This window comes from Grosmannia clavigera (genome assembly GCF_000143105.1).
Source record: "Grosmannia clavigera kw1407 unplaced genomic scaffold GCSC_132, whole genome shotgun sequence".
In the NCBI taxonomy this organism is placed as follows: domain Eukaryota; kingdom Fungi; phylum Ascomycota; class Sordariomycetes; order Ophiostomatales; family Ophiostomataceae; genus Leptographium; species Leptographium clavigerum.
Window position 1 is genome coordinate 57,554 of NW_014040810.1, and position 25,520 is coordinate 83,073.

General features: G+C 53.3%; 8 protein-coding genes across 8 annotated transcripts; 5 read left to right on the plus strand and 3 right to left on the minus strand.

The window, feature by feature from the left end:
- Positions 1 to 9: 9 nt before the first annotated feature.
- CMQ_5189 (uncharacterized protein) lies at positions 10 to 1,930 on the plus strand (the record flags this gene model as incomplete). The annotated part of the gene is made up of 3 exons (XM_014318934.1): positions 10 to 145; positions 213 to 1,250; positions 1,326 to 1,930. 3 exons carry the CDS (start codon positions 10 to 12, stop codon positions 1,928 to 1,930), a joined length of 1,779 nt encoding a protein of 592 aa, XP_014174409.1.
- Positions 1,931 to 4,107: 2,177 nt separating this feature from the next.
- Positions 4,108 to 6,196, plus strand: CMQ_5106 (uncharacterized protein; the record flags this gene model as incomplete). Its single annotated transcript, XM_014318851.1, has 3 exons — positions 4,108 to 4,188; positions 4,280 to 4,303; positions 4,370 to 6,196. 3 exons carry the CDS (start codon positions 4,108 to 4,110, stop codon positions 6,194 to 6,196), a joined length of 1,932 nt encoding a protein of 643 aa, XP_014174326.1.
- Positions 6,197 to 7,418: 1,222 nt separating this feature from the next.
- CMQ_5272 (uncharacterized protein) lies at positions 7,419 to 7,660 on the minus strand (the record flags this gene model as incomplete). Its single annotated transcript, XM_014319017.1, has 2 exons — positions 7,419 to 7,452; positions 7,515 to 7,660. 2 exons carry the CDS (start codon positions 7,658 to 7,660, stop codon positions 7,419 to 7,421), a joined length of 180 nt encoding a protein of 59 aa, XP_014174492.1.
- A 4,745-nt stretch (positions 7,661 to 12,405) lies between these two features.
- CMQ_5222 (protein kinase) lies at positions 12,406 to 14,235 on the plus strand (the record flags this gene model as incomplete). The annotated part of the gene is made up of 3 exons (XM_014318967.1): positions 12,406 to 12,766; positions 12,984 to 13,346; positions 13,406 to 14,235. The coding sequence occupies 3 exons, from the start codon at positions 12,406 to 12,408 to the stop codon at positions 14,233 to 14,235; spliced, it is 1,554 nt and encodes a 517-aa protein (XP_014174442.1).
- Positions 14,236 to 15,090: 855 nt separating this feature from the next.
- CMQ_5367 (uncharacterized protein) lies at positions 15,091 to 16,965 on the minus strand (the record flags this gene model as incomplete). Its single annotated transcript, XM_014319112.1, has 1 exon — positions 15,091 to 16,965. The coding sequence occupies one exon, from the start codon at positions 16,963 to 16,965 to the stop codon at positions 15,091 to 15,093; it is 1,875 nt and encodes a 624-aa protein (XP_014174587.1).
- Positions 16,966 to 18,092: 1,127 nt separating this feature from the next.
- CMQ_5236 (uncharacterized protein) lies at positions 18,093 to 20,213 on the plus strand (the record flags this gene model as incomplete). Its single annotated transcript, XM_014318981.1, has 3 exons — positions 18,093 to 19,406; positions 19,656 to 20,046; positions 20,143 to 20,213. The coding sequence occupies 3 exons, from the start codon at positions 18,093 to 18,095 to the stop codon at positions 20,211 to 20,213; spliced, it is 1,776 nt and encodes a 591-aa protein (XP_014174456.1).
- A 428-nt stretch (positions 20,214 to 20,641) lies between these two features.
- Positions 20,642 to 21,274, plus strand: CMQ_5153 (uncharacterized protein; the record flags this gene model as incomplete). The annotated part of the gene is made up of 1 exon (XM_014318898.1): positions 20,642 to 21,274. The coding sequence occupies one exon, from the start codon at positions 20,642 to 20,644 to the stop codon at positions 21,272 to 21,274; it is 633 nt and encodes a 210-aa protein (XP_014174373.1).
- A 378-nt stretch (positions 21,275 to 21,652) lies between these two features.
- On the minus strand, positions 21,653 to 23,620 carry CMQ_5313 (uncharacterized protein; the record flags this gene model as incomplete). The annotated part of the gene is made up of 3 exons (XM_014319058.1): positions 21,653 to 21,786; positions 21,853 to 22,458; positions 22,549 to 23,620. 3 exons carry the CDS (start codon positions 23,618 to 23,620, stop codon positions 21,653 to 21,655), a joined length of 1,812 nt encoding a protein of 603 aa, XP_014174533.1.
- Between the last annotated feature and the right edge of the window lie 1,900 nt (positions 23,621 to 25,520).

A 25,520-nucleotide genomic window follows, 5' to 3' on the forward strand; every position in this document is an offset into this window, starting at 1 on the left:
CCGGTCGCCATGGCTACCTCTTCGATGGCCCTGTCGCGCGCAGGGCTCATCGACCCGACAAAGCCAGCCACCTATCCGGTCATTCTGGGCGAAGATATTCGCAGCAGCGGCAGCCCGTCCCAGCAGCTGTTCACCGGCATACGATGTGCGCTGAGGCCTGAATTCTGCGAGATGCTCTGCATTGTCTTCTGTCGCTAACCGAGCCTTGCCAGACAACTTCAAGGCGAAGCAACTGACCGACAAATCAACGCAGCACACGTCTACCCTCACCAGCCGAAACAATGACGACGACGCCCGCTACGAGATTACCTTTCGGGACAACAGCGGCGGCCGCTATGTCTACGCCGGACAGCGCGTGTCCAAGAACTCCAAATACGTCCTTGTGTTTGACCACAAGCGCCGCGTCTTCATCCTCCACCGCCTCGACTCCCTCTTTGTCATGAACATGACCGACACCCCGACCAACCACGACTCCGAAGCCCTGAAGAAAAAATACCCGCATATTGGCGAGAACACTACCCGGCGACTACGGCAGCACCGTGGGAGTGGTGCGGGCTCTTCGCAGGCCGTCCGACGGCCGCTCATCAAGAAGAGTGGCAGCGGGGGTGGCGGAGCTCTGCGGCCGATGCAGAAGCCCGTATCCCGGCCGCCACCACGGCCGGCGTCTGTTCTGCGAAACTCACACGATGTCGTCAAGAAAAACACTGCGAGCAGTACTAGCAGCAGCGGCAGCAGCAGTAAGAGCAGGTCGTCACTGCTAGAGCCGCCAGACCTCAGCCGTGAAACCAAGGCGTCCAAGGATGTGCGACTGAAGCGGGAGGACATGGTGGCGAAGGAAGCACAAGACAACCGTGACGCGCGAGACAAGGCCGCACGAGATGCGGCTCTACGAAAAACGAAAGCGGCCGCTCTGGCGGCCCGGCCACGAGAAGGAAGCAAGCTGTCGCAGGAAACGAGGGCATCACCGGACGTCAAGCCACGTGATGGTAGGGGAGAGCTTAAGGAGTCGGCAGCCAAGCCGATCGACATACGCACCAAAGACAGCAACAAGACGTCCATCGACCGGTCTAAGAAGCCATTGTCATCGAAACCCAAGAACACCACCGGTAGGGACAAGGACGGAGAGGCTGGCAAGAGCGTTTCCAGCACGCCGAGCTCGAAAGCGGCGGCAAGGTCACAGGAGCTGCCAAGGCCAACGCCCGAAGCAACGTCCCGCACCAAGTCTGCCCCGAAGAAGAAGAAGCAAGGCAGTTGGGAAGAGGACGAGGAGGAGGATGACGACGACGACGACGGTGACCTTGGCATCGTCATTGAATATCCGGAAGGACCATCCCACGGCGCCCGCGGCGGCCATGCATTTTCTGCCGGTCGCGGTGCCGGTGGTGTTGGCGGCGGTACCTCCCAGGCCGCTGCCAAAGGGGTGCAGCTGCACATGCCCACGTTTTCCGAGTTTCAGCAGGAGAATGCCGACGACAACGGAATGGAGGAGGTTGGTCCAGACGAAGACCTCGACGGTTTTTGGGACCCGCGAGAAGAGGCTGCTGGCGGTGCAGAGGCCAGTGGTGGTGGTGGTGATGGTGGTATCGGTAACACGCTGGGAGTTCCAGCAGCAACTCCGAGCCCGGCAGCGACACCGGAGCCAGAGCCGATGTTGTCGGTACCGCGGCCATCATCTTCACAGAGAGAACGACAGGCCCGCGTCAGCAATACGCCTCTCAGCAACGGTAACAGGCCCAAGGTCGCAGCGGCTGACGATGATGTCGACGAGCTGGAGGAAGCTCTGCTAGAGGAGCTCAGGGAGGCCGAAGAAGCCGAGAAAAAGAAGCGGGAGGAGAGCGAGAGGAAAAAGCGGGAAGAGGCCGCGCTGGAGGCACAGCTCGAGGCCGAGCTGATGGCAGAGTCGGAGAGCGAGATTAGCGAGGAAGAGTAACGAGCTGCTAGCACACCGCTGTCTGCCATCACGCACCATTTGTGCCAGGCTCGCCACTTTTGCTGTGGTCTTCTTTTTTTTCTTTTTTCTTTTTTTCTTTTTGCATGGGACAGCTTTGTTCAAACTACGAGTACTTTCTCGTGGACAATAAACGAGAGAGAGGCACGCCTGTATGTCCCGGACACCTGGGACAGGCCATTGTCGTTCATGGTTCGGTGGCTGCGATTGGAATAGCACGAAAAATACAATATGCTTTCAAATGAGTACCGTTTGCGTACAGACTATCGTGGTCGTGGTGGTATGAAGGTGCCATTTGTTCGGCCACATCAGGGAATTATGATTGGGTCCCCACAGAGATAGCATGCACGTCATTGCAACCAGCCGTTTAGTAGTGAGCGAATTTTCTTACTCGTACGGATTACGCTTGCTTCTACGGAGTATGTATCTACGCCAGGCATTACTGCCCAAAGTTGACCGACTTTTTCGATCTGTCGTATCTTACGAGAGCACGCGAGGATGATTTCCCCGGAAATTGTCGAGCCGAGTTGCGCCTTGCTGCCAAAGCCGCTGACGTAACGACGTTTTCAGAGCTTGAAAAGGGGTCCAGAACGCTGACGAAAGGGTCCCGCTTTTCCCCTATCCGGCAGAACGAAAGAGGGGGTGTCCCATTACTAACACACAGGTCGCACCTGGATATTGCAGCGGACAGCCACAGACATTCAGGGGAATGTAAGATACGAGTACGCCGTAGTGCTGATGGACAGGAAAGAAAGCAGCGAATGAGGCCGGCACCGCTAAGTTGCTATTTGCGTCCTCGCCTTTCGACTTTCCATCCCATCCAACATTGTGGCCTCCTCTACTCCGTATTCCCCCCCACCTATGCCAGGCCAGCTACTCGTACTTAGATGGTGCGTCTCTAGCGCTGCATGGGAAGCCGTTTTCTGGAAACAAAAGGACGAGGGCGTGCCAAAGTATCGCTTGCTCGTAAAAAGCAGTGCTACTTTAACACTAAACTGTCCGTAGGCTTCTTCTTTGCGAGTCGAGCGACGAAAAGGGAAAGGGCGGTCCACTTTTCGTCTTATTCGAATGCAACGGTAGCTGGCACGGACATTACGGAGCAGGCCAATTACCCATTGTGTGCCCGACCGCCTTCCCTTTTTAGTCGCTCTGCACCCATCGCCTCCTTCGCCTTCGCGTCCTTGTCGCCTTCTGCCTGCTCCTAAACCTCCTACTCCTTGATCCTCCTCAGCTCACATTCCGGCTGTCCCGAGGCACGCCTAACCGTTCCAAACACCACTCTCGACCATTCACAACTTGTCTCTCTCCCCCGTTTTATCGTTTGTTTTCTTCTTTCCCCCCAGCTACAAGCAGACCAGACCACAGCCAGGCCACACCAGACGCACCTGGCACAACACCAGGACTCTCATGCGTGAGATCATCGCGCTAAATTGCTAGCCGCATTACCAGTCTTCTCTGCCATTCCCGATCGTGGCATCCTCCCACGGCGATATACCCTCGTACGACCAGCCGCCTACCACCCCAGACATCCAAGCTTTGTTCGGCTAGAGCTACCTGCCGTCTTCGACCCTCACCCACATCATCCCGACCATCCCCGCTGGCAGGAAGTGCACTCGCACGGGAACCAGAAGCAAATAGCGCCTGTAATAGTGAGGGGTGTCTTTCGAAACCCTTTATCCCTCTCGCCAGATTCCTAAGCCCTTTCGCTCTCGCTCTTCCGCAAGTACGCGTATACCCGCGTCCGGGGCTCGTTTGGCGTTCCGTACGGTTGCAGCGCCAGTGACACCTGTCGCCACAAGCCAGCTCTGACGGTGCATCCGAGTATATACGGATAACGAACCTCTTCGCTATTTGCTCTCGCCATGGCCCCTCTCAGTAAGCTGAAATATTTTCTTGTGCATATTACTTGAGCCTCGCCCATGTCATCTCCATTCTCTCCCAATCGTACCCACTGGCCCGCCTCATATCTTCCCCAGCATCTCTGTCGTCCCTTCTTCATCTCTGCCTGAACTTCGTTCCCCCGCTTTGCTCCGTGGTGGCAAAGGTGTCTGTCAAACTCTGGGGGGAATTGGGCTGCCATTGTCCGTCCCTGGTCCCGGAGGCAGGGAAATCGGAGAGCCCTGCATTACACCATTCCCTTCGCTGCGCCCTCAGCCATAATGGGCCCCTACAAACTACCGACGACTGGCAAAGCCATAACTGACCTTACCGTTCTTCCGACAGTCAGCAAATCCCGAAAGGTACGTTTCCAGCATTTGCGACTGTACTGCTGGTTCCAGTGAGAGAGCCTACCATGTTGACGTCTGAACTAACAATGCCCGTCTCTTGCAGCCTCGCTTTGAACTACATCTTAAGGTCAGTGAATGTTGTATTAGCTCTGCAATCGTCCGGCAACGTGCACCCGCATGCTAACCTTTCCAGGTTTACGACCTCAACAACATCCCACTGGCGTCCGGCACGGCCTTTGTCAAATGGCATCTTCCCTACAGCATTCACAGCGAGCACCGCGGTCGGTCGTCCAAACATAATGTCGCAAACCACCGAGTGGAATTCAACTATGCGAAGATTGTTCCACTGCGCCTGGTCATTGACAAAAACAATCGCCTCAGCGACTACCCCATCGAGTTCGAGGTCACTCAAGAATTCAGCAACAACGGCGTCGGTCGCGACGAGAAGATTGTCCTCGGCAAGATCACATTGAACCTGGCTGAATATGTGGCTGAGAGCGAGGCTATGCTCCGGGATTTACGGCCTGCTTCAGGCCACAGCGATACGGCGCGCTGGAACTTCCCCAGCGCAACGGAGAGCCACCACACGCGGCAACGCAGCTCGCTGAGCGCAAAGGGCACGATCAGCAGCTTTAGCACAGGCCTGGGGGTATTCGACAGCGGTGATGGTGCTGAGTCTATGCTGTCTACCTCGCCGTCCGGTGTGTCTGGGCCGCCCCATTCTGCAGGATCGTCCGCTTCGACCGGCACACCCTTGGTCGAAGAAGGCGTGACGCGACGTTATCTCATGCAGGAGAGCAAGATCAATGGCACCCTGAAAATAAGCGTGCTCATGGTCCAGGTGGACGGCGATCGCAGCTTTGTATCCCCGCCTCTAAAATCTGCCCCCGTCTTTGGCGGTATTGCCGGCATCATGGCGAGTGGTGAGGTTCTGGGTGGCGGTGTTGTGAGCCTACATGACGACTTGGATGATCCTTCGGCCTCTATAGGAGGTGGGGCCGGATCGAGAGCGTCACGCGCGGCTGCGAAGGGTCGCGACGTCTCCGAGGTTCAAGACGTATACCGACGTGCGCTGGCCGCATCGTGGGCTTGCGAGCAGGGCGAGCTACCGGCAGACGAATGCATCGAGGACATTTTCAACGGCGGTGATGGTTTCCGACGCCCGGCCGGTGGCAACACGCCTGACTCTCCTCCAGTTGGACGCACGCTTCCGTCTAATTCGTCACTGCACTCAGTGACCGAGGACCAGGATAAAGATAGCGAGGGAAGCGGTTTGGGAGGCAGTGGTTCGTCTGAAAGAAAGAAGGGGCACCGGTTTATTCCAAAGTTGCCCCTGCGGCGCAAGACGGCGCCAACAAATATCGACTCAGCGCAGAAGACGCTGCACAAGGCGAACAGCAGTAACGCTCTGAGAGGAAAGGGTGGTGTCGGCGCTCAGTTTGATGCCGGTGGTAATAACAGCAGCAGCGGAGAAGAGGGTGACACCACGAGCAGTGGTAGTACTGGCAGGCCAGGCACGGGCATGACGTATAACCCGCACGCCGATGACGACGGTGGCTTTGAAATCAATGCAACTCTGAGACCGTACGACTTGCGTCAACTCCGCAAACCGCTGGCAGTCTCGTCAGATCCGGCATTTGCAGCAATACGACAGCATGAGCGCGAGGACAGTGTTCTGTCTGACCGAACAATAAAGGGACCCGGCAACGCTGGCAGTTTTGACGTCCCTAGGTCCGCGCGAAGCAGCCCTGGGCCGGGCTTCGTGTCCTCTAGGCTTCTACGAGACAATGCTTTTGGGGGGCTAGCATCTTCACCAATGCCAGCGGGAAACAGTAGCCACTGGAGAAGTCATGGGGAAGAAAGAGGACGTCAATCATCAGGCCACGGTAGAGATGATGGTAATCGCGGTGGCAGTGGTGCTGACGAGGACCAGAGCTTCAAGTCGCAGGACGTCGACGAGAATGATGTACGTGAGAACTTCATGGCATGGCAAATGTCGAGCTCGGTGGCTGCGTCTTAGGTGGATGAACCTGCCGAGAGTTCAGATAGACAGTCCACCTATTATCAGCACTGTAATTAGTGCTGTCTGTGGAAGGACCACTACAGCGATGATTCAACGATATAATTAGACAGCCAATTGCAAAGTTTCTAAATCCCCTAGAAGTCGGGCTATGCTAGCACAAATCAATTTGGTCTTTTAATTACGCCTTACAGAAAGCTTTTCCGTTCACCATTTTTGTACTTCCTTTCAACCAATCGGGCAGTTAATGGCCTTTTGCGTTTTTGCCATTGGGCCAGCGCCTCGCCAACTACTGCGTGGCAACAGAGCCAAGAATTGACCGTGCCAGGTTCCGCATCCTCGAAAATAACAAGCGCTCATTACTGCCATGTCCAGTCAACCCGACAGCCTGCTATGGAAGTACCCATTTTGCTGTCAGGTATTCCGGCCAGCCGGCTTCCAATACTCCAAGGTGGTCGCAATTCCGTCAGATGACATGTGTACGCTGAGATGAGGCAAGATTGATTTCATTTCGAGGTCCCTAACAATCAGTGGAAACCGACGTCGGTCACCAGAATGGGGAATTTGGTATGAGATCCACTCGAGTGCCACCAAAATGTGAACTCCGTACGTCGTAAGATAGATATCATGCTCTGTACGAAGTGCCGGGGTGTACTCCGTACTCCGTACAGCGTACTTCATTCTTGCCTACGAGTAGTTGCACAAGTTTTCGCTAATTTTTCTGTCTGGGTGTTTCTCGAACGTCCTCACATGAAAAATGGTATCTCCACAGCAAATTATAAGCGAGGCCAATAATGTCCCTGCATTTTGAGTCGCATGGGTCATCGTTCAGAAAGATATTTATTTATTCGATGACTAGATAAAGCAGGGGAAATAAAAATCTAAAATAAACCGGCTCCACGATTCAAAGAAGACTCCTTCAACGGGGCTGCAGTAAATCGTTCGGACTGGAGCAACTTCCTCTCACATGTCAATCAATGCGAGCTGCCATCTCTTGCTGTAGCGTAAAATAAATGGGTATCGTGGGATGTTGATCGCCGCTCGTAAAAGGACAAGTTGAGTTGAGTGTATCCAATAGAACATAACTTTTTCACTATCGCGTCGTAACGTAGCAATTGGATGTCCCGGCCATCCCCACAACGACTACGTCCTTGCTAAATTATGCGACAGGTCTAATTTGCTGTTTGTTTGTTGTCTCGTCGGACCTGGCAAAGCCGGCGCATTATGCCGCCGTCTTCCTCGTCTTGCGGAGGGGACTGGAGAGAGTCAGCAAGAGCACTGGATAATACGGCGAGTGGAGCGCACGGAATGCACATACCCGCAACCAGACGGCGTTGTCACGCCAAAAAAGCAGTCGTTAGAGGCCTTTTCCACGACTTGGTCCGCAAAGATGGGCGTAATCACGACACCAGCCAAGACGGTGGACACCACAACGGCGACGATGGCGAGCAGAGAGAGCTGCATGTTGACGGATTGGTGCGGTGGAGGCTGAAAGGTGGAATAATGTTGCGGTGGAATCGTATTTTGGATTTAGTTCAGGCCAGCTGCTGAAGGAGAAAAATCGACTACACCTGTGTAGAGGATGGGACTAAAGAGGGCAGATATGATGGTAAAGTGCAAGGGAGAAATAGAGACGAAAACGCAGAAGCTGCAGAGTAAAAGAGAGGAGAAGCGAGACGGGTGATATGAGAAAATGGGGTGCCCCCTTTTCCCCGTCCTGCGACATCATACGTCGGAGCTCCAAGTGTTTTGCAATTATTTGGAGCCAATAAATGCTATGATAGCGTCGCAGGTGGGTGGGGTCCTGTTTCTATCTTCGCAAAGCACTGTTTCAGGACGCAAGACGCTGTTCCGACTACGACGTATGGAACGCTTAGGCACTCTCCTTGCTCCAGCCAAGCGGTCTTCAGAAACCCCCCAGGGAAAAAAGGCACTTTGAAAAGGAGAAGAAGGCTGATAAAGACTTTGAATGCGAAGCGCCCAGGGGCACAAAAATGATGATGAGAGTGGGACTTGAACCCACGCGGATTGCTCCATAGGAACCTTAATCCTACGCCATAACCAACTCGGCCATCTCACCTGTTGATTGGAGGAATATACCTGAGAATGCAGCTCTAGCGGCCAGTCTTTCTGCTTCTCGGCAGCTACACCATCTATATGAGCCGCGTAAGATAGGTAGTCCATCAGATTGGACCGCTCACCTCGGCAAGCCCATTATTTCATATCCCAACTCTTTTATCTAGCTACAGGAACTGCAGCGCTATACTCTCGACTTGTCTTGAGACTCTTGAGTTTCTACCATTAGCATTTACCTCATCGCTAATGGAAGGCTCTTTCTCGTTAGTATCTGTGTATTAAGCCATGCTCAAACCAACACCGAGGCGCTTCTGGTACAGCGTGAAGCCTAACAGCAGAGTTTTCAGTCACGCTGCTCAAATTTACTATTTCGGGAGCATCGGTAAGACCCATGCATCGTCTGGCGTGATCACGACGGGGATAACCTCTAGTTGGGCATCTGGCTTGGAGCGGTGAGCCAGATTATTGGCATACGTGTCGACCAACACACGTGTCAACCAGCTTGTGGATACAAGCTCGGGACGCATTTTCAAGGATAATGAGCGGGCCAGACGGCGACACATCACGATCATAACTCGCAGTTCCAAGATGTCACGGTACGAATGAAAATGAAAGAGGAACTCAACCTGCAGAAGCAGATATGTGGACACAATGTTGTGATCAAAACTAGAGTCTGCCCATCTGTGCATTTATAGAATGCAGGGTGCCGGCTACGGCCACACCACAGTCTGAGACTATAACGTCGTAGTTGCGCATCATCATGGGTAGATCGAAGTTTTCTCTCCATCGAATAGGACCTGTGCAAAATATGCGCTGTGTGGTCCGCAAGATCTCCAGATCGCACGGTCATCGCTGATTCGGCCACGGTGTCACCGGCGGCGTCGGAACGGTACTGTTGCCGTTATTTCGTGATGGCATGCGCATAAGCGCCGCTCGAGACCGGCGATGAGTATCAGAGCAGGCTCGCCACGATATCGGTCAAGGCGGCCCGGACAGCCAACACGGCGTATGGTGACTCGCCAGTGTTCGCGACGGTCCGGAGAGCCAGCGATACACGGAGGCCCTTACTAATCGCCGTGTAGGTTTGCCAATGATATGTCACACCGCATACTACACCGCATACTACAGTAAGCGTGGAAGTAAGGGAAAACTCAATTTTTTCTGTAAAACATTCTAAGTGCGGCTTGTCGAAATAAGGCACGGTATAGCGGCACGATGTTACTTGTTTTGGAGATTGTAACAGGCAGCTCCCATTCGTACAGATTACTGTCCCAAGATCTTGTCGTAATTCTTGTCGTGATCTTCTTCTGACTGAAGTATGACTTGTGTCGCCTAGAGGCGCTTCTAGAATTAGAAAGGAAAATTCACAGCCACGAGTGTGGAACGACCTTCTCAGGTCGCACCTTCCGCGCATTTATTTCAAAAAATGCATCAGTCACCCAAGTGGGAATAGCGCGACAGGCAAATGCTAATATTGCTCGATCTTATGAAGGGTATAGGGTGATAACAATCATCTTCTCTTCCTTGTCTTGGTTCACTGTCCAAAGTGCTCGTTTAGCTACCCAACTGGCTTGAGATGTAGCCGTTTTATAGCATGCTGTTATAGACCTTTACCAGTCACCAAGGTTGTGCTACTAGACATCAACAACCTTGATCTTTTCAAAATTGACCGATGAAAACTAGAAAATTGTGTTTGGTGAAGGGCATTGAAACCATCATCGACATCTATCCTCGGGAGCTTCTCATAATGGTCCCGTGAGTGAATTAAAACACTACAGTCCTCCTTCATTCACTAACTCTTGCTTCAGCAGACGTTCAATATAAACTCATATATTTGCACCATGCTTCGTCTTCTCCACGGCACTTTTCCGGTTTCCATTGAGAGTCTATTCCGCAGCGTAGGACCCATCACGAAGACTCGACGAGTGACTTCAGATTCATGATCACTGCCTGTCCAAAAAAAATCAAACTATCGACACCACTGGACCGCTTCAATGTGTGCCTGATCGATGAAATGCTGCCACATCAAACGTTTACACATACTCAAAAAATACAGCGATGCTCTTCTTCTTATCGCATCAGATGCAGCGACATAGCTACGCCCACACCTTGATAGCGGCCGCCCACCATGATGCCGCAAAGACGCCGTAGATTACAAACAGTACCAAAAATGTGAAAATAATAGGAGAGCTCATCATTTCGAACAAGAAAACAAACAATATACAGGCTGAGACACATCAATCTGTTTTTGGAGACCCTGTTACAGCTCGACTATCACACCTCAACCTAGGATCCACCAGACGAGCACATGTCAAAATCCCACTAATGTTTTGGACGCCATCTAGAAGTCCTGTCGACTGAAAGATGCAGGGTGTGGCCAAAGATGGACAACCGGCCCTCCGAATGCCGCTGGAGTCCAGATGGTTCACCCTTGAAAGCCTGTAGTACTACGTGCTGAGACTACGGTGGCAAAGTCGGTCGCTCAGTGCGGTATCCTACCTCCTAGTTTTAGTCAGCCACCATGCATCGAGTTCTATCGTGCAAGTTTTTATGTTGCGAGTGGCGAACGTAGCCAAGCACCTTTTTGGATTTTTTCTGCTTCCTCTGTAGCCCTAAACTGTAGCCCTAGAGACGGCTTATGTCACTGCAGCTGAGCATCGCCCTTTCATTTTTACAGACCCAGCCCACATACACACTACTCAGATTCACCAGCTACTGGATAGATCCACGTCTTTGAGTCAAAACTTCGTAGTAGGGGTGTATTGGTCTGCTTTTAACCGTCTAAGTTGCTTCATGACTGTACATCGGCGCGTAGGCATTGATCCTGTGACTATGGCACAGGCCGCTAGTTTCGGGCACGACGGGGCGTACAAGTAAGAATCGTCCAACATACGACGCCTGGGGCTTGATTTATGCGGGTGATTTGCTCCTAGATGGCTGTCCGGGGGGAGGGGGCTCTCAAAGCTTGAAGGCGAATGGTAGGTCTTTTGTCATACCTCGTGGGACCGCTAGCGAGTTTGCAGTGGACGATTGGCTGGCAGCCATATCAGCTTACAAAGCCTGAACAAATAGATAATCTTCTGACAGGCAGTGACTATGCTTAGCTGAGCGAATCTGCGGGTAGCTTGCTGTTGGTTTCCTTAGTGTATGATCCAGGTACTGTATATTTTTTCATGGCTCTTTTGCGCTTGGGGTGCGCAGGACCGCGTCAATTACAGAGGGAGCTGAGCCAGAGGGACAAAATATCTGGCAGTAAATGACTATATTTTCCAGTGCTTGCGATCGCTATAGACCTTAGAATTGGCATTTATTCCTTTTTCTAGAGAATTGGTCCAGTCTACGTTCCCCTGTAGTTCCTTATTAGATGGGCGGACCTCGCGAGGGTTTTTGAGTGGCAACCGAACATTTTCTCGCCGTCGAGAAGTTTCATGATATGAGCCAACAGTTTCTCTAACTTCGACAACTATTGTGGCAAACTCTCAGCGGAGTTTTTCAAGAATAAGGCATACCAAGAAGTGTGCGCTGTCTAAGCGAGCTGCCGCTCTTTAGGCGGCGTATCTGCAAACCAAACAACTCTTCTGTCGTTGACTTCTCCCTGGGTGGACTGTTTCTTCAAACGTCTGAACGGTTAGAATAAAAATCGAACATATTCACCTAATTGTCCCGAGCATGAAGCTGCAACTAAGGCTAGCGAATATAAGACATCAAGTACAGCATCCATGTTACAATTCAAAACAATGCGAGTTGATTTCACGCGTGTGCGTCGATCCCTTCTCGGTTGTAATGGTGTAGTCATGCTATCGTTGGCGTATGAGTTCCAACAGTTTACAACCCGCTTCTTTTATATAATGGGTTTTTTTTAAATGCTCTACCTTCCCTGCTTCTATCTTCTTTTTCTGCTCTGTTTAACTTCAGTACTCATTCGCTTCATTCCTCCTTCACTTCAATTAGTCTTCAATTCATCGCGTCTTCGTTTACTTTTTTTCGCTTCACTTTTCCTTCTTCCAACTCCCCTCGCTTATACCACAGCTTCTTCAAGCCTTACATCCTTAGAATTTCCATTTTCCAGCCCCCCGGCATATTAATTCTCACATTTCCCACAGCCTACAAAAAATCCAGAAGCATCGCACACAATGGCAAAAGATCACTCGTCTCCGTACACCATGTCTGACGAAGAGTACGAGAGATATTATGGCATAGCTCGGCCTGACCGTAAATTCTCCGAGTTGCTTGAATCTGGCGACAATGCGAACCTTCTTCGTAGAGCATACCATATGGAGGAGGAGCCGAAAACTGAGGACACTACGGCCGAATCTACTATGCCAGCCCCTGCTCAACCAAACAGCATAGATCCAATCGGCCAACAAGATACAGCCGTCCAGAGTGAACGCATCAGTCCTCTTTTCTGCCCGCACAAGTATACATCAGTGGCTATGAATTATGGACCGAAAATTCCCACTCTTCCGGCTTCAGTGAAAAAGATCGAACGCGGACGTGAGTCTCTCACTTGCTACGGACAGGTAAGTCGACAACTGTGGCTCTTCTATCGGGTAGGGAGTGCTGACAGTGGCACAGGAATCCTCTGGCAGCGACATGGTCGTTCGGCACAGAAAAAGGCTCCGTATGGATCAAAGCAAAAACCTTGGGCCCAGATGTAAGCAACGTTCCGTCTTTTGTCTCTTGTAGTCTCGGTGACTGACCAATCTTGTAGATGCACTAGATGATACTCTTGGATCGGGGACGTACGGAGTTGTCTACAAAGCACGTGACAGGCGGACGCTGCAGCTCGTGGCCGTCAAAGCCAACAGGAGATTGAAGACGACATACCGCGAACCATCGAACGAAGTGCGCATCTTGGAGATGATCAAACTCAACGATCCCGAAGACAAGTTTCGCTGCCTCCGTATCAAAGACGCATTCGAGTTGCGAGGCCATGTATGCATCGTCACGCACCTGCACGACAAAAGTCTCATGGACTTTATGGAGACTCAATTAGAAGAATGTGATGACCGCATACCACTTCCTCTCAGCCAAGTCCGCTGCATTACACGCCAGCTCCTAGCCAGCGTTTCCTGTAAGCTCCTCCATGATTCTGATAGAACACGGAAAACAGATTCTGACACGCGACTGCAGTTCTTCATCGTATGGGCATCGTCCATGCGGACATCAAGCTGGACAATATAGTTCTACTCAACTGCCAGGCCTTTAAATTTCAGTACCAACGGCAGATGCCATCGGTCTCGACTAAATATGCACGTTGGGGTCCGCGGTTGATCAACGTTCTCGCCCTGGCTGACATCCGCCTCATCGATTTTGGCTGTGCCGTTTTTGAAAAGGAAGACGCCGGCATCTCGCTTAAAACTTCCAGATTGTACTGGCCACCCGAGGCAATTGCCGGTCAAGAATGGTCGTCCCCGGTGGACATTTGGAGCATCGGTTGCATGATGATCGAGCTGTTCACGGGACAGCCGCCTTTCGGTCAGCGCTACGGCATCGAGTTCGTGGCCCGGATGCAGCGCATGTTGGGGAGCTTTGACGCCGACCTGGTCCGACGGTGGGAGGGGGCCATCGTTGACGGGGACGTGGAACAGCCCATGTTCCGGGACGGCAGTCTCAATTTCCCGGTGCCAGGCATGAAGCCAAGCAGCCTACACAATGTGGAGTGCGCAAAGAAGTTGGAGGACATTGTGAATCCGACAATGCCGTGCATGCAGCACTTTGTGGATCTTTTGCGCCAGATGCTCGAATTTGACCCAGAAAAACGAATCAAGGCTTCAGATGCACTCGAGCATCCCTGGTTCAAGTGCCCGATTTACGCCGATGAAGGCACTGCGGCAGCACAGTTGGCGTGGAGACTGCCCAAGGCTGCCAGCACAGGAGAGAAATCCTACGACACCATCTACAATGAAGTTGGACGAAATCCACATGTGGATATGCAAGGACGCATCGTTATTACAGTCTGACAGCATCTCTTTTCGTGGAAGACTTGACACGATTTGTATCTTTCCGGATTCTATTTGTTTCTATTTTATTTGCTTCCATTTTATTTGTTTCATTCAATTGCTTCCATTCTTTACCCTGTTCTAATCTGTACCCTGTTTCTTTTCTGCACCTTATTTTCTTCTGCTTTCTTCTGTTTCGTCCCGCATCATGCGTGGTAAGACAAACAATCCAGTTGGATGGGCTCCTCTCAAAGTACACCTTAAAACATTAGGGCCTGTTTGGTACTTTGTTTTGGTACTTTTTTGTGTTTTTGCTTCTCCAATTTGACCGTTTTTTTGTCTGGCTTTGTCCGACCCTGCGGTCTTCTTTACGGTTTTGTTATTGCTATATTGGCTAATGGGCACTTGGAAAGATGGAAAGTGACGTCAAACTACAAAAAAAAAAAATAGGAAGCCCAACAAACAGGCCTAACAAAGTTAAAAACTCAAATAGATAAAAAAAACATAAAACAAAATATGCGCAAGATGTGAACAGATCTGGCAAGTAAGCCTGTAGTTTATTGTAAAAGGGCTACTTCCATCATCTGTCAGAGGCGGAGTCTAACCATATTACCCCAGATAGTAGATAGCTAGGAAGATTGCACAAGACGCTGTAAGATACAGTGCGTATGCAAAAATAGGAGAAAAGGAGGAAAAAGAAAAACAATAGAGACAATGAGGAATGGTAGAAAATATGTATCCCCGGTAAGAGCGCAACAGCAAGGCAAAATCTGGAAATGCTTGAAACCCGTAGCAGGAAAAAATCGCAAACACGTAAAAGGAAAAACACAAAAAGAAACCGGCATAATGTACGTCAGGTACGTCCCATGGGATGCCTCATAGTCCTTGCCGCCACGCCTGTACGCCCTCGTCGGCATCTTCTGTTGTACTGCCATCTATATCTTCAGTCGGAGGTGTGTCTCCCTGTCCATCTGCCACAACAGCACTCGTCGGTTGCGTGCTTCGTTCTTCTTTCTCTGCCGAGGTTAGTCCTGGCGCTGTTTCTACAGTATTAGCAGAGGCCAGGGTTTGTATCTCAATCGACGATCTCATCGGTTTTACGCCCGTGAACAAGTCTCGGTCGACGGCCACGCGCTGCGGGGAAAACGGCCGTGCTCGACCGAAGCGACGGCCGTTGCCATCAGGAGACCGAGTCCGGGACGAGGCCGACGCCAGAGCCGACACAACTGCAGCCCTGTCTGTCTGTGCCGTTGCCACGCCGTCGAGGCTCTGGTACTCGTGGCCCCCGACAGTCAGGCTATCAGCACGGCTGTGCCGCGCGTGTGGCTGCACGTGTGCCTTCTCTGTCGGGCTTCCCTCCTCGTCTTCGCCTACAGCAGTGTCGTCACGTGACTGTGAGCGTGGCCTAGGACGCCGTTCCGATATGGTCAAGGTATCGTCTTCGTCCTCATCGTTGTTGCTGTTGTCGACGCGGCCACGATGGATGATGTGGAGGCCGTTCAGGTCGTCATCGTCGTCGTCGACGTCGGAGTCGAGGCGAGAGGACACAGGGCCGCCACTACCGCCAAGCAGCAGCAGCTTGGGACCCAGACCGAGACCGAGGTCGGTGGCGCCCGAGACGGCAGCGCTGGAGGAGTTACGACCGATGCTGCCAAGGCTGCCAGCGATGCTGCCGATGCCTCCGACACCGGCGACGCCACCGATGCCGCCGCTGCCGTCGTCGTCGTCGTCGTCGTAGTAGCCGTTGCGGGAGAAGAGATCGACGGCGCCGTCAAGGACGACGTCGAGACCACCACCAGGCCAGCCTTTGCGGGCGAGGCTGTCGAGGATGTCGAGCTCGGCGCGAACGAGGTTGCGGCTAGCCTGGCTGACAACACCGCTCATGTCGCGGCTCTGGTCCAGCAGGGCGACGGCGTGGGTGCCCTGGCGGGCTGTGAGGGCGTCGAGGGCGACAGTCATGGCGACGAGGTGGCTGCGCATGCGGCCGACGTCGCGCTGGCGTGGCTTGCGTAGCTTGACGCCGTCCTTTTCGAGACGGCGGATGTCGCGACCAGCCTCCCGCATGCCGGCTGCGTAGCTCTCCTGTTCAGCCTCGACATCGGCGCGATAACGGTCCAGCTCGTGCACAATGGGCAGCTCAAAGGAGCGGTACACGGTCTCGGCCAGGATGCCCTGCTGGTTGGCCGTCAGGTAGTAGAGCCCCGACGTGGCCAGCAGCACGTCGGCCGTGCAAGAAGGCTCGCCGCCACCGCCGTCTCCGTTCAGCATGCCGCTGCCGTACATGCTGGCACCACCGGCCGTCGACGTGCTTCCGCTGCCATCGTTGTAGGGCCCTGGCGGGTACGGCTGCGTGCGAGCCTCCTTCAGCCGCGCACACGTCTCCAGGGCGGCGCCAAAGTTGGATGCCGCCACCGACAGCTGCCCTAGGGCCACGCGATATGCCTTTGCGCTCGAGGCCAGCGTCTCGTAGGCTAGGTGCGACCGCTCGGTATCGTTGTGCGAGAAGGGAAATGGCCGGACCGTCGACGTGGTCGAGGCTGGCGGCACCGGTGACTGCGTGCTCGGGAAGGAGCTGTATGCGATGGAGGAACCGTCGTCGTCGTCGAAGCGCGAGCTCGAGCTTGTCATGGTGCGGCGTGAACGCGACGAGGCTGATGGCCCGGCTATCGTTGATCTTCGAGAGAGGGGCGAGCCAGGGGCAACGGACGAGGCTGCTGATGAGGCTGGTGCCCCGCCGTAAAAGGCGGCCATCGTTTTGGTGGAAGGCTATGTCGAGGACGAGGAGAAGCAGGAGGGAGGGGTCTCTGGCGGGGAAGTAGGGCAACGATGGTCGGATAGAGGGGACGCGAAGAGGCGGCGGCCTAGCAGCCTGGCAGGGCGTCCCGTCCTGGTTCTGGCTCGATCTCCGGTGGCTCGCGGAAGAGTGGCAGGTTCCCTTCAGCCCATCGACAGAGGTTGGGCGCGTGTCTGCCGGATGAGTCTCGCAGTTTGATGCCCCAAAGCCGTTGCAACAAAAACATGGGAATCCATTGAGCGGCCAAAGCCAACGAGAGATAAGATAGGATGTCGGCTGGAGACGCTGGTGACCACGTGCTCTCCCACGTGACATGTATCTTATCGCTTGGGTTGCAGAGGAACGGGTACAGAACGGCAAATGCCCCATTTGGGGCTTCCAGCTGCTACATGGCTTGGGCAGAGCTGCAGGTGGCGTCCAGGAGCGTGCATTGCTCCTGCCGGGCGTCGCACATTTCCGTGGTAAAAGCGAGAAAAAGCAGCTCACGGAATTGGAACGAGTCGAAAAGTCCTGTGCGCCTATGTGGATCGTATGCTTTTTCCCTGTCGTGTAGGAAGACGAAATGCTACGCAAGATACGAAGAAAGTACGAGTATCGTGCGCAGCACAGCGCAGACGCAGGCGCTGTCATCAGTACACAAGTGCTCTCATGCCACCCGTTTTCTATTCTTGGCATGGGGCTTTCTCCCGACAACCCCACCACCTAAGCTGCAGGGCGCTCATTGGCAGGGTTACGCGAGACCAGTGCAGGCTCCGGACTTGCTAAGACCCTCAGACAATGGAAATGGCCGTCGGGGTCATAAGGCCGCGGCCAATCGTCTTCTGCCCATCTCCGACCAGCGCTTAGCCCAGAAGAGAGGAGGGCCTAGCCAGCCGCCGACGGCCTGTGCTTACCGCAGTACTGCTGCCTCCATCAGCTTCCGACTAGTCGAATCGGCGCCAAGGACAAGGGGAGGGGAGGATGAGGGGAGGCCGGATGATGTGTTGGCAGGCGGCAGTGCCTTATTTCCCCGGTTCCCTTCGCCTTTCGGCCGTTCTTATTCTCCTCGTCTCTGTCTTTCACTCCCTGCCGGTCTCTGCGCAAAATGATCGATTCCCCCTTTCCTGTGCTCTGCTGGCAGCCGAGTTCTCTCTCCTGCCGACGAAGCAGCGGCCCGTCAGACACAAGGCTGTTGAGATCGTACGAGCAGGCCTTTCTCCTCGACCCTGACCCCTTTGAGCTCGCCATGCCTGCCACCCCGTCGTGGACTCCGCAGTGGCCTCACGGCCTGACCAAGAACGGCTCCACCTGTCCATGTTGCCAGCCGGGCGTCATGGACCGCAAGAGCCGGGCGCGGCGCCTGAAAGACCAGGCCCAGCTGGACGCACAATACGAGCATCTCCGCGACCTCTACCCGCGACGCAGTCCGCCCCTCAACCGCGCCCTGTCATCACCCGATCGGCAGAAACCATCACTTTTCCAGCCAGCTCAGACACGTGCTGATGCCGTGCCAAGAAATGCTGAGGACGGGCGAGACAGCGAGCAAGACCAGCACGTGGAAAGGAACGCAGACGCTGCGGACGACGAAGAAGATGATACAGAAGACGAGCACGGAGATAGTAGCGACGGTAACATGGGAAAAAAAGGAGATGACGACGAGCGAGAAAATGATAGAGAGAAAGACCGGGACAAGGAAGAGCAGGACCAGCAAAATGCGCAAGATGGGGACGATGAGCAGGAGGAGGATGAAGACGAAGAAGACGATGAAGACGACGACGATGAAGATGAAGAAGAAGACGACGGCGATGACGAAGATGAAGAAGGCGAGGACGACACAGACGTCGAGGGCGTGGTGAAGAAGGAGCCCGAAGAGTTTCGCATCCGCATTGACAGTGCCAATGCAGCCTTCATGCAACAGCCACCGCCACAGTCAGGCCTGCCATCGTGCAGGGAAGAGGAAGACACCATTGTGGTCAAGCTGGTGCCCGATAGCATGGACGTCGACTCAGACATGTTTCTCGACGATGACGACGAGTTTGTCCATTTCGACAGTCGCCAACCCACGAGCCTCATGGCATACGGCCCGATGTCGTCTGCAGCAGCAGCAGCGATGCAGCAACAGCAACAACAGCGGCAGAATCTATGGCCACATTCACGGCCTCGTCATCGTCCACGGCCTCAACAATTGGCGCCCCAGCCGCGGCCGATCGTCGTGTCGTCCGGTCTGGCTGAACAAAATGCACATCTGCGGACGCAGCCTCCACGGCTACAGCCTCGTCCGCCAGCGTATCCACCACATCCATCACGTCCGACACAGCCTCCGACGCTCTCGCGACTCCGCGTCGACGCACCCGTGTTGGCCGACCCCAGCGATCCTGGCACGGCCCAGACGCCTGCCGGCATGGAAGCATTCTGGGACGTTGCCCTGCAGCGACTGCGGCTGGAGAAACTGCAACAACAGCAGAAACTGCTACAAGAACAGCAGCAGCTACAGCTGCAGCAGCTGCCACTGCCCATTCCAGCACCAACACCCCAAAAGGTGCCCCAACCGTTCTCTCCTCTGCAGCCGGACTGGCAGCTGCCCTGGCCACCCACCACCCAACCCTGTGGCCTCGGTCCGCCCCAGAGATACTCTGTTCAGCAGCCACTCCAACCAGCTATGCCACAGGTGATTATCTCACCACCCGCGTATCTGGTCGCCTCTGCTGACGGCACCGTCGTCGAGGCCCGCCAGCTTCGACGGGAGGCCCGCTCACAGGCCATCGAGGCTGCTCGCGATCGGTTGCGCCGGCTGCGGTCCGGCGAGTCGCCGCTGGCTAGCCGTCGTGGGCCGCTGGCCAGTCGTAGCAGCAGCCTCAGCAGCCTCAGCAGCCTCAGCAGCAGCAACATCAGCAACACTGCCAACGCCAGAACAGAGGCCAGTGATCAAGCCGACTTACTCGGCGTTGAGCAGGGCCGCTCTATTCGCAAGCGACCGTGTCCGTGCTGCAACATGTACATTCGCCGGGACAGGAGCATCTTGCCAGAGGAGGACTATGCGCGTGAGAAGATTCACGGTGGTACGTTTGTCATCTGTTCCATCTCTGCTCGTTCCTTCTTGTCTTGTATCCCCACACCTTCCCGATGTCATCATTACATAATGACTAACAGTACAGATTACATTCCCATCAGCATCCTTTACGACATGCTACCGCGGCCTCCAAATCCATTTGCCGACGACGAGTAATTGGCTGGGAGGCGACGTTGGCACCGTGTGCCTCTTGTTATGTCAGCAGCCATTGCCATATGGGCCAGTGGGCACTTACATAAAAACAAAAGGAGGCATATACAACGACCCAACCCTATTATTGACATTCGATGTTGGCATTGTTGCCTCATTGATTCTATGGCATTCTTGTCGAGGAACGTCCACTGCTTAGAATAGAGATATACATATCTGTCCGGCACCTGCTTGGTTCAATCAAAAGCATATTTCCTTTCCCCCCAAACCATCAAGTTTTTTACTTGTACAATAAACATCCAATCCACCACGTCCATCAAGAAAGCACAACGGGCTCGGAACATACAATTAATTAGTTCATATAAATAGCCGTGACTGCTATACTTGGAAACCCACTACTTGCGTTCAATTGCGAGAACAGCATTTAGAACAAAATGCAGACCAAGAACAAGACCAAGAAGCAGTTAGAGACCCCCCAAAACCCCAGTGGAGAGCTGGATACGGATCCACTTCACAATCTCGGGGCTCTGGCTTCCTCAGATGCAGGCCAGATGTATACGGCCATTTATCAGGTTTTCAGCCAAGCGAGTCTTGCTGCGAGCAAGTCCAGTCCGATCGTGGAAAGAGGCATCAATAAGAAGACGGAATTTCTTCCTGTGGTCACTCCAGTCCCTCGAGTGGAGCTAAAAAGAGACGATCCCCACGAGACCAAAGCGAGCATCTACGATCGCTTGACTGTGCCAGTTATGTGCGACCTGGGACGTTATTTGTACAGCCTCGTGGATGATTACTGCGATGAAGTGGCCGTCATAGACGATCCCGGCAGCCTTGAGCTATGCAGATTCGATAAGAAGTGCCCGCACTTGACATCAGCCACCAAGATGGCACTCAAAGACCGCAGTGGCCTCATCCTTGCCTTCGCTTTTACCGTCATGTTTTTAGACGATTCCGAGGACCGGCCTGCCTTTTGGGATGCGTCACGCTCCTGGCAAACATCTGCGTTTATGCATCGCAGACGTACGTACAAGCGTCTTGCAAAGAAGGTGCTCAGAACAATAGAGGAGTGAACAGGCGGATTCTGTTTGGCGCTATGTGGTGCTGGGCTGCCTAGAAACCCCACCTATCTCGCTTGGCTATAGCGGGTCTGTCGAAATACAGGACAATTTTGGTTTGCTCTTTGGCAGTTTTGGTTTGCAAGGATAAAATTGGCACAACATGTAAAGTCGGGCATCCCGTGTACTGGACAAGTCTGTTAGTTTCAGCACATGAAATCTTTTCTCTGCTTTTCTGAAATAAAATCTAAAATAGAAAATCAAAACTAAAATAGACGATGCTGACAAAGGAGAAAACCAGATATCTCACGCCAAGCACGACCATGCTCGCTAATCGAAAAGAGTTCCAAGTACAAAGTAACCATCTGCCTCGGCGGCACAGCCACGCCGGATTCAAACGCTAAACTCTTCAATGTGGTGCCTGTACTTCCTGCCGGCATATCGCAACATCTTTTGGTTGCTGTAGCGCGACGGAGGCATTCTGTCTGGATCCACCTTCCTCAATTCTCGGCAGCAATAAATGGCCACTGCACATGTTGTTAGATGGAACAAATGACTCCTCATAGAGGCTCGGTGATATACAGGGCACTTACTCCGATAAAGATAATGATACTCATCTTTGGAAAAGTAGTCCTCGGATCCGACTATTGGCGCCTCGCCTGGGATTCCGTAAAGAACCCAATACATCTGGTTCATGATCTCCCTCAGGTTTTCCATTGTGAATTGTGCGACGATGTTGAAGGGCTGCATTCGTTCACGATCCTGGCTGTCATGCGTGTTTTGTTCTGCTTGCCCCTGTCTGCCCCCAGCTGGCTCCTCGTCCGTCATCTCGGTATCTGCAGTTGTCTGTGGCGCCTGGAAAGCACCACAGAAATGGGCAGGAACAGGAACGAACATGTCATTTTCGAGAACCGAACCTCCCCAGAAATGGTCTCTGAAATAGTCGATCCAATCCTTGTCGACTTCCCTGCCATAGATCCACCAATTTTCGGGCAGCATTCCGGGCTGTCTGAACGGACGGCCTGCCAGCGGTGTCTCTGCACTGCTTGTTCTCCTGGGTACCATTTCGAATCGGCCGTTCATGATATGGCCCATACTCATCGTTTGTTGACAAAACACGCTCTCCAGCATTTCGCGGATACGTTGCCAAAAAGCCGTCTTCTCCTCGGCAGAGACACGAATGTCACTGTTATGCTTTTCTGAATCAGGCAATAGGCCTACAGTTGTCAACTTCTGGGACTAGGAGAAACAAAAGGAGCAGCAACGGCTATTGTAAAAACACGACGTACCAAGCTCTTTCAAGTGACGACCTAAGTAATGAATGATTGTAAGAAGTCCCGTAGCTGCAGCCTCATAGTAGCGTCGGTTTTGCTGGCCTCGAATCATCTCCAGGCCGATGAGGAGTCGGGTCCAGTCTCTGTATCTCCCAGTAAGAATGGCGTACTCGGAGAGGCTGATGTCCCCACGAACAGGACTCTTGCTGGCCTCCCCAAAACATTTTCTCGGCATTCCCTGGCGCAGGCGAGTTCTGTATATGGGGAGGAAGTCGTGATGTTGACCACGGTATGGAAGAGCCAACGGAGAGTCCGTCTCATACAGACAGCGAACAAAAGGCAGCGGAATCTGATCTTCTACATCCACCAAACACTTTTCTGGCGTAAAGCATCCTGCACTTGGCATGTCGTTAAGGAAGTATGGTGCCCAGCCAACAGTAGGACCAAGATAATATGGATCCTGCTCGTTGTTGTCATCTACCTCGTACGGACAATGACCCATTTTCAAGCCATTCTTGCCATCAGTCTGCTGAGCTGTGATGGCCTCAAAATAGTTTTTCTTCCCTGGTTGCCGCAGCTTCAGGATATTCCCCAAATCGTCGTAAATGATCATCGGTGGCTCCGCTGCTGATCCATATCCTTCTCCGTCCTCAGGCTTTGGATCACGCCGAAACCAGGACCCTGGCTTTATGTTGTCGACAGGGAGCGAGTCGTCATCGCTCTCGATCACAATTCTGGTTTCACGGGCCCTCAGCGTGAAAGCAGCTGACGGGTCAATTTCTCCCTCATAAGCAAACGCTACCGAGATCGTTCCCCCTGCAATGCCGGGTTCCTGTCCTTTATAAACGATAGACTCTTGAAGGAAGTCGTTCCGGAGGCCAATGTAGGGGGCATGGTCGGAAAGCTTCATTTGACAGTGTAAGTCCACCATGGCTTTGTCATCAGGGTACATCCATTCGAGTATCTCACGAGGAAGAGGGGCCTGAATGGGAACAGGGCCGTCGTCTTCGTCATCAAATTGAATGAACATCACATCGTCGTCATCATATGTGACCTCGGCCATGGTGTCGTGACCAGCGGTGTCCATCTTTTCTTTGAGCGTCAGTGACTGGGAAACACCGAAGTACTGGAGGACCAGAGCTTCAGAGAGCAGACGGCTATCCAGTACGTACTGCGCTACAAATAGATACCGCGGACATAAATGATTTGCCCTTCGCCGTCCTGCAGGCTAAAACCGCTAGCAGTGATGGGATGAGACGAGGAAAGTAAGATGCTTCAAGGAGCACAGCACGTATCAAGAAGAGAGAGCACACGTGGGGTTGCAACCGCCCAGGCAAACAGCAATCACAACGGAGTGACGCGAAGAGGGCAAGAAGGCGGGCACAGGTGAGAGGGGTCGGCGATTGATAGAAGGCCGGCGAACTTCAAATGCATAACAGGCATTGGCCGTTGTTTAATACGTTGGAGGCCACGGTTGGAGGCCACGGGGGGTAGAAGCAGTAAATGTGCTCCGTATCTTACTTGCATTCGATTATAAGACGCCGCAGCAGGCTGACGGATCGGAAGCAGAAGTAACGCATAATACGAGGACGAGCCTCTTTCTGGCCAGTCTCGTCTCAGAGGGTGTGTGCAAAGAATTTTCAGGGTTTTCAACATGCAGCAGCACAGGCATGGGTAGCAGGAGAAACATACAAGCAGAGTACAGCATATGGTGTGTCGCAGCTATGGACCTGTCCAGACGTCTGGTTGGATGATAACCGAGTTGCTCAGGAGTGGGAAATTTGTACCATGTAACAACTACTCCGTATTTCCGCGGCGATAGTACTACTCTGTATGTATTCCGGCCGTAGTGTAGACGAGGGCGAGGGGTGTGCAAACAGGGGGCTAAGACGAACAACTTTCAGATTCTGCTGTAGAGTCGTAGCATCGATTGCGCCAGCTAATGGGAAGGCGAGGGACAGGAGGGGGGGGGGGGGGGGGGGAACCCCGGCTTGACGAGGTCAGCTTAGACACATCCAGGGGGGGACTTCCCTTTCCTCTAACTTGCATGGCTTGTTGTCTTGCATGGTTGGGAGTACCTGTGATACCGCGTACAGAGCAATAATGGTGGGCAGTGAAAGCCGAACAGATAGCCCCCCTGTACAGAGTGCATGGGATGAGGGACAGCCAATACGTTTGTTCGTTTCTGTTCTGCAGACCGCCCATTTCCATCGGCGACTGTTACAGACTCTGGCTGCCCATCGCGATGACAGAGCCTTGCAAAGGTTGAGAAAGTGGGCCATTTCGAGGCACAAGGCTTATGGCCGTCGAACGGACGACATTCTGCCTACTCCGTTCTCACACAACTTGTTTGGCAGCAATGCTGGACGGAGGGGTGTGGCGGGGTGGAAATGAACAGGCCTCAACTCGTATGGCTACCTTGGCCCACTGGGCGATTGACATCTGGCGCCAAGCGATCTTGAATCCAGCCCCGAGAGAGCATGGTGTCTGTTTGGGCAGAGTCGCCTCCCTTGCCCACATTTGTCGATGCGCCGTAAATATTTGACTTTCTTTTTCCTGCGATTCGAGGCATTTTCGGCTTAGCTGCACGGCTCGGAATTACCGTATTCATTCGGGTCGGGGGGCTACGTGTTGGCGGAAATGCATGCCATGCAGTAAAGGGGGGCTGGGTGGCCACCAGCAGGCGATCAGACTGAGGCCAGAGGAAAAGTAAACACAAACGACCAGGATGTGTGCGCGGGGTTGTGAGACAGTCTGGGAAGGAGTATTATGCTCTGCAGGCGCTGTATCTAATTGCTTATTTGCCTGATGCCTACCTGTTGTAGTGTTTCAAGCAGTACCCCCCTATTTCATTCCAATGCGCGGCTGCACAACGAAGACAGGGCAAGCTAGCGTTTACACAAACATTCTTACGATTTGCGCGATGCCTCCTGCTTTTACCTTTTTACTGACAGCTGTGAGTCGATGCTCTGCAGGCGCTCTATAGG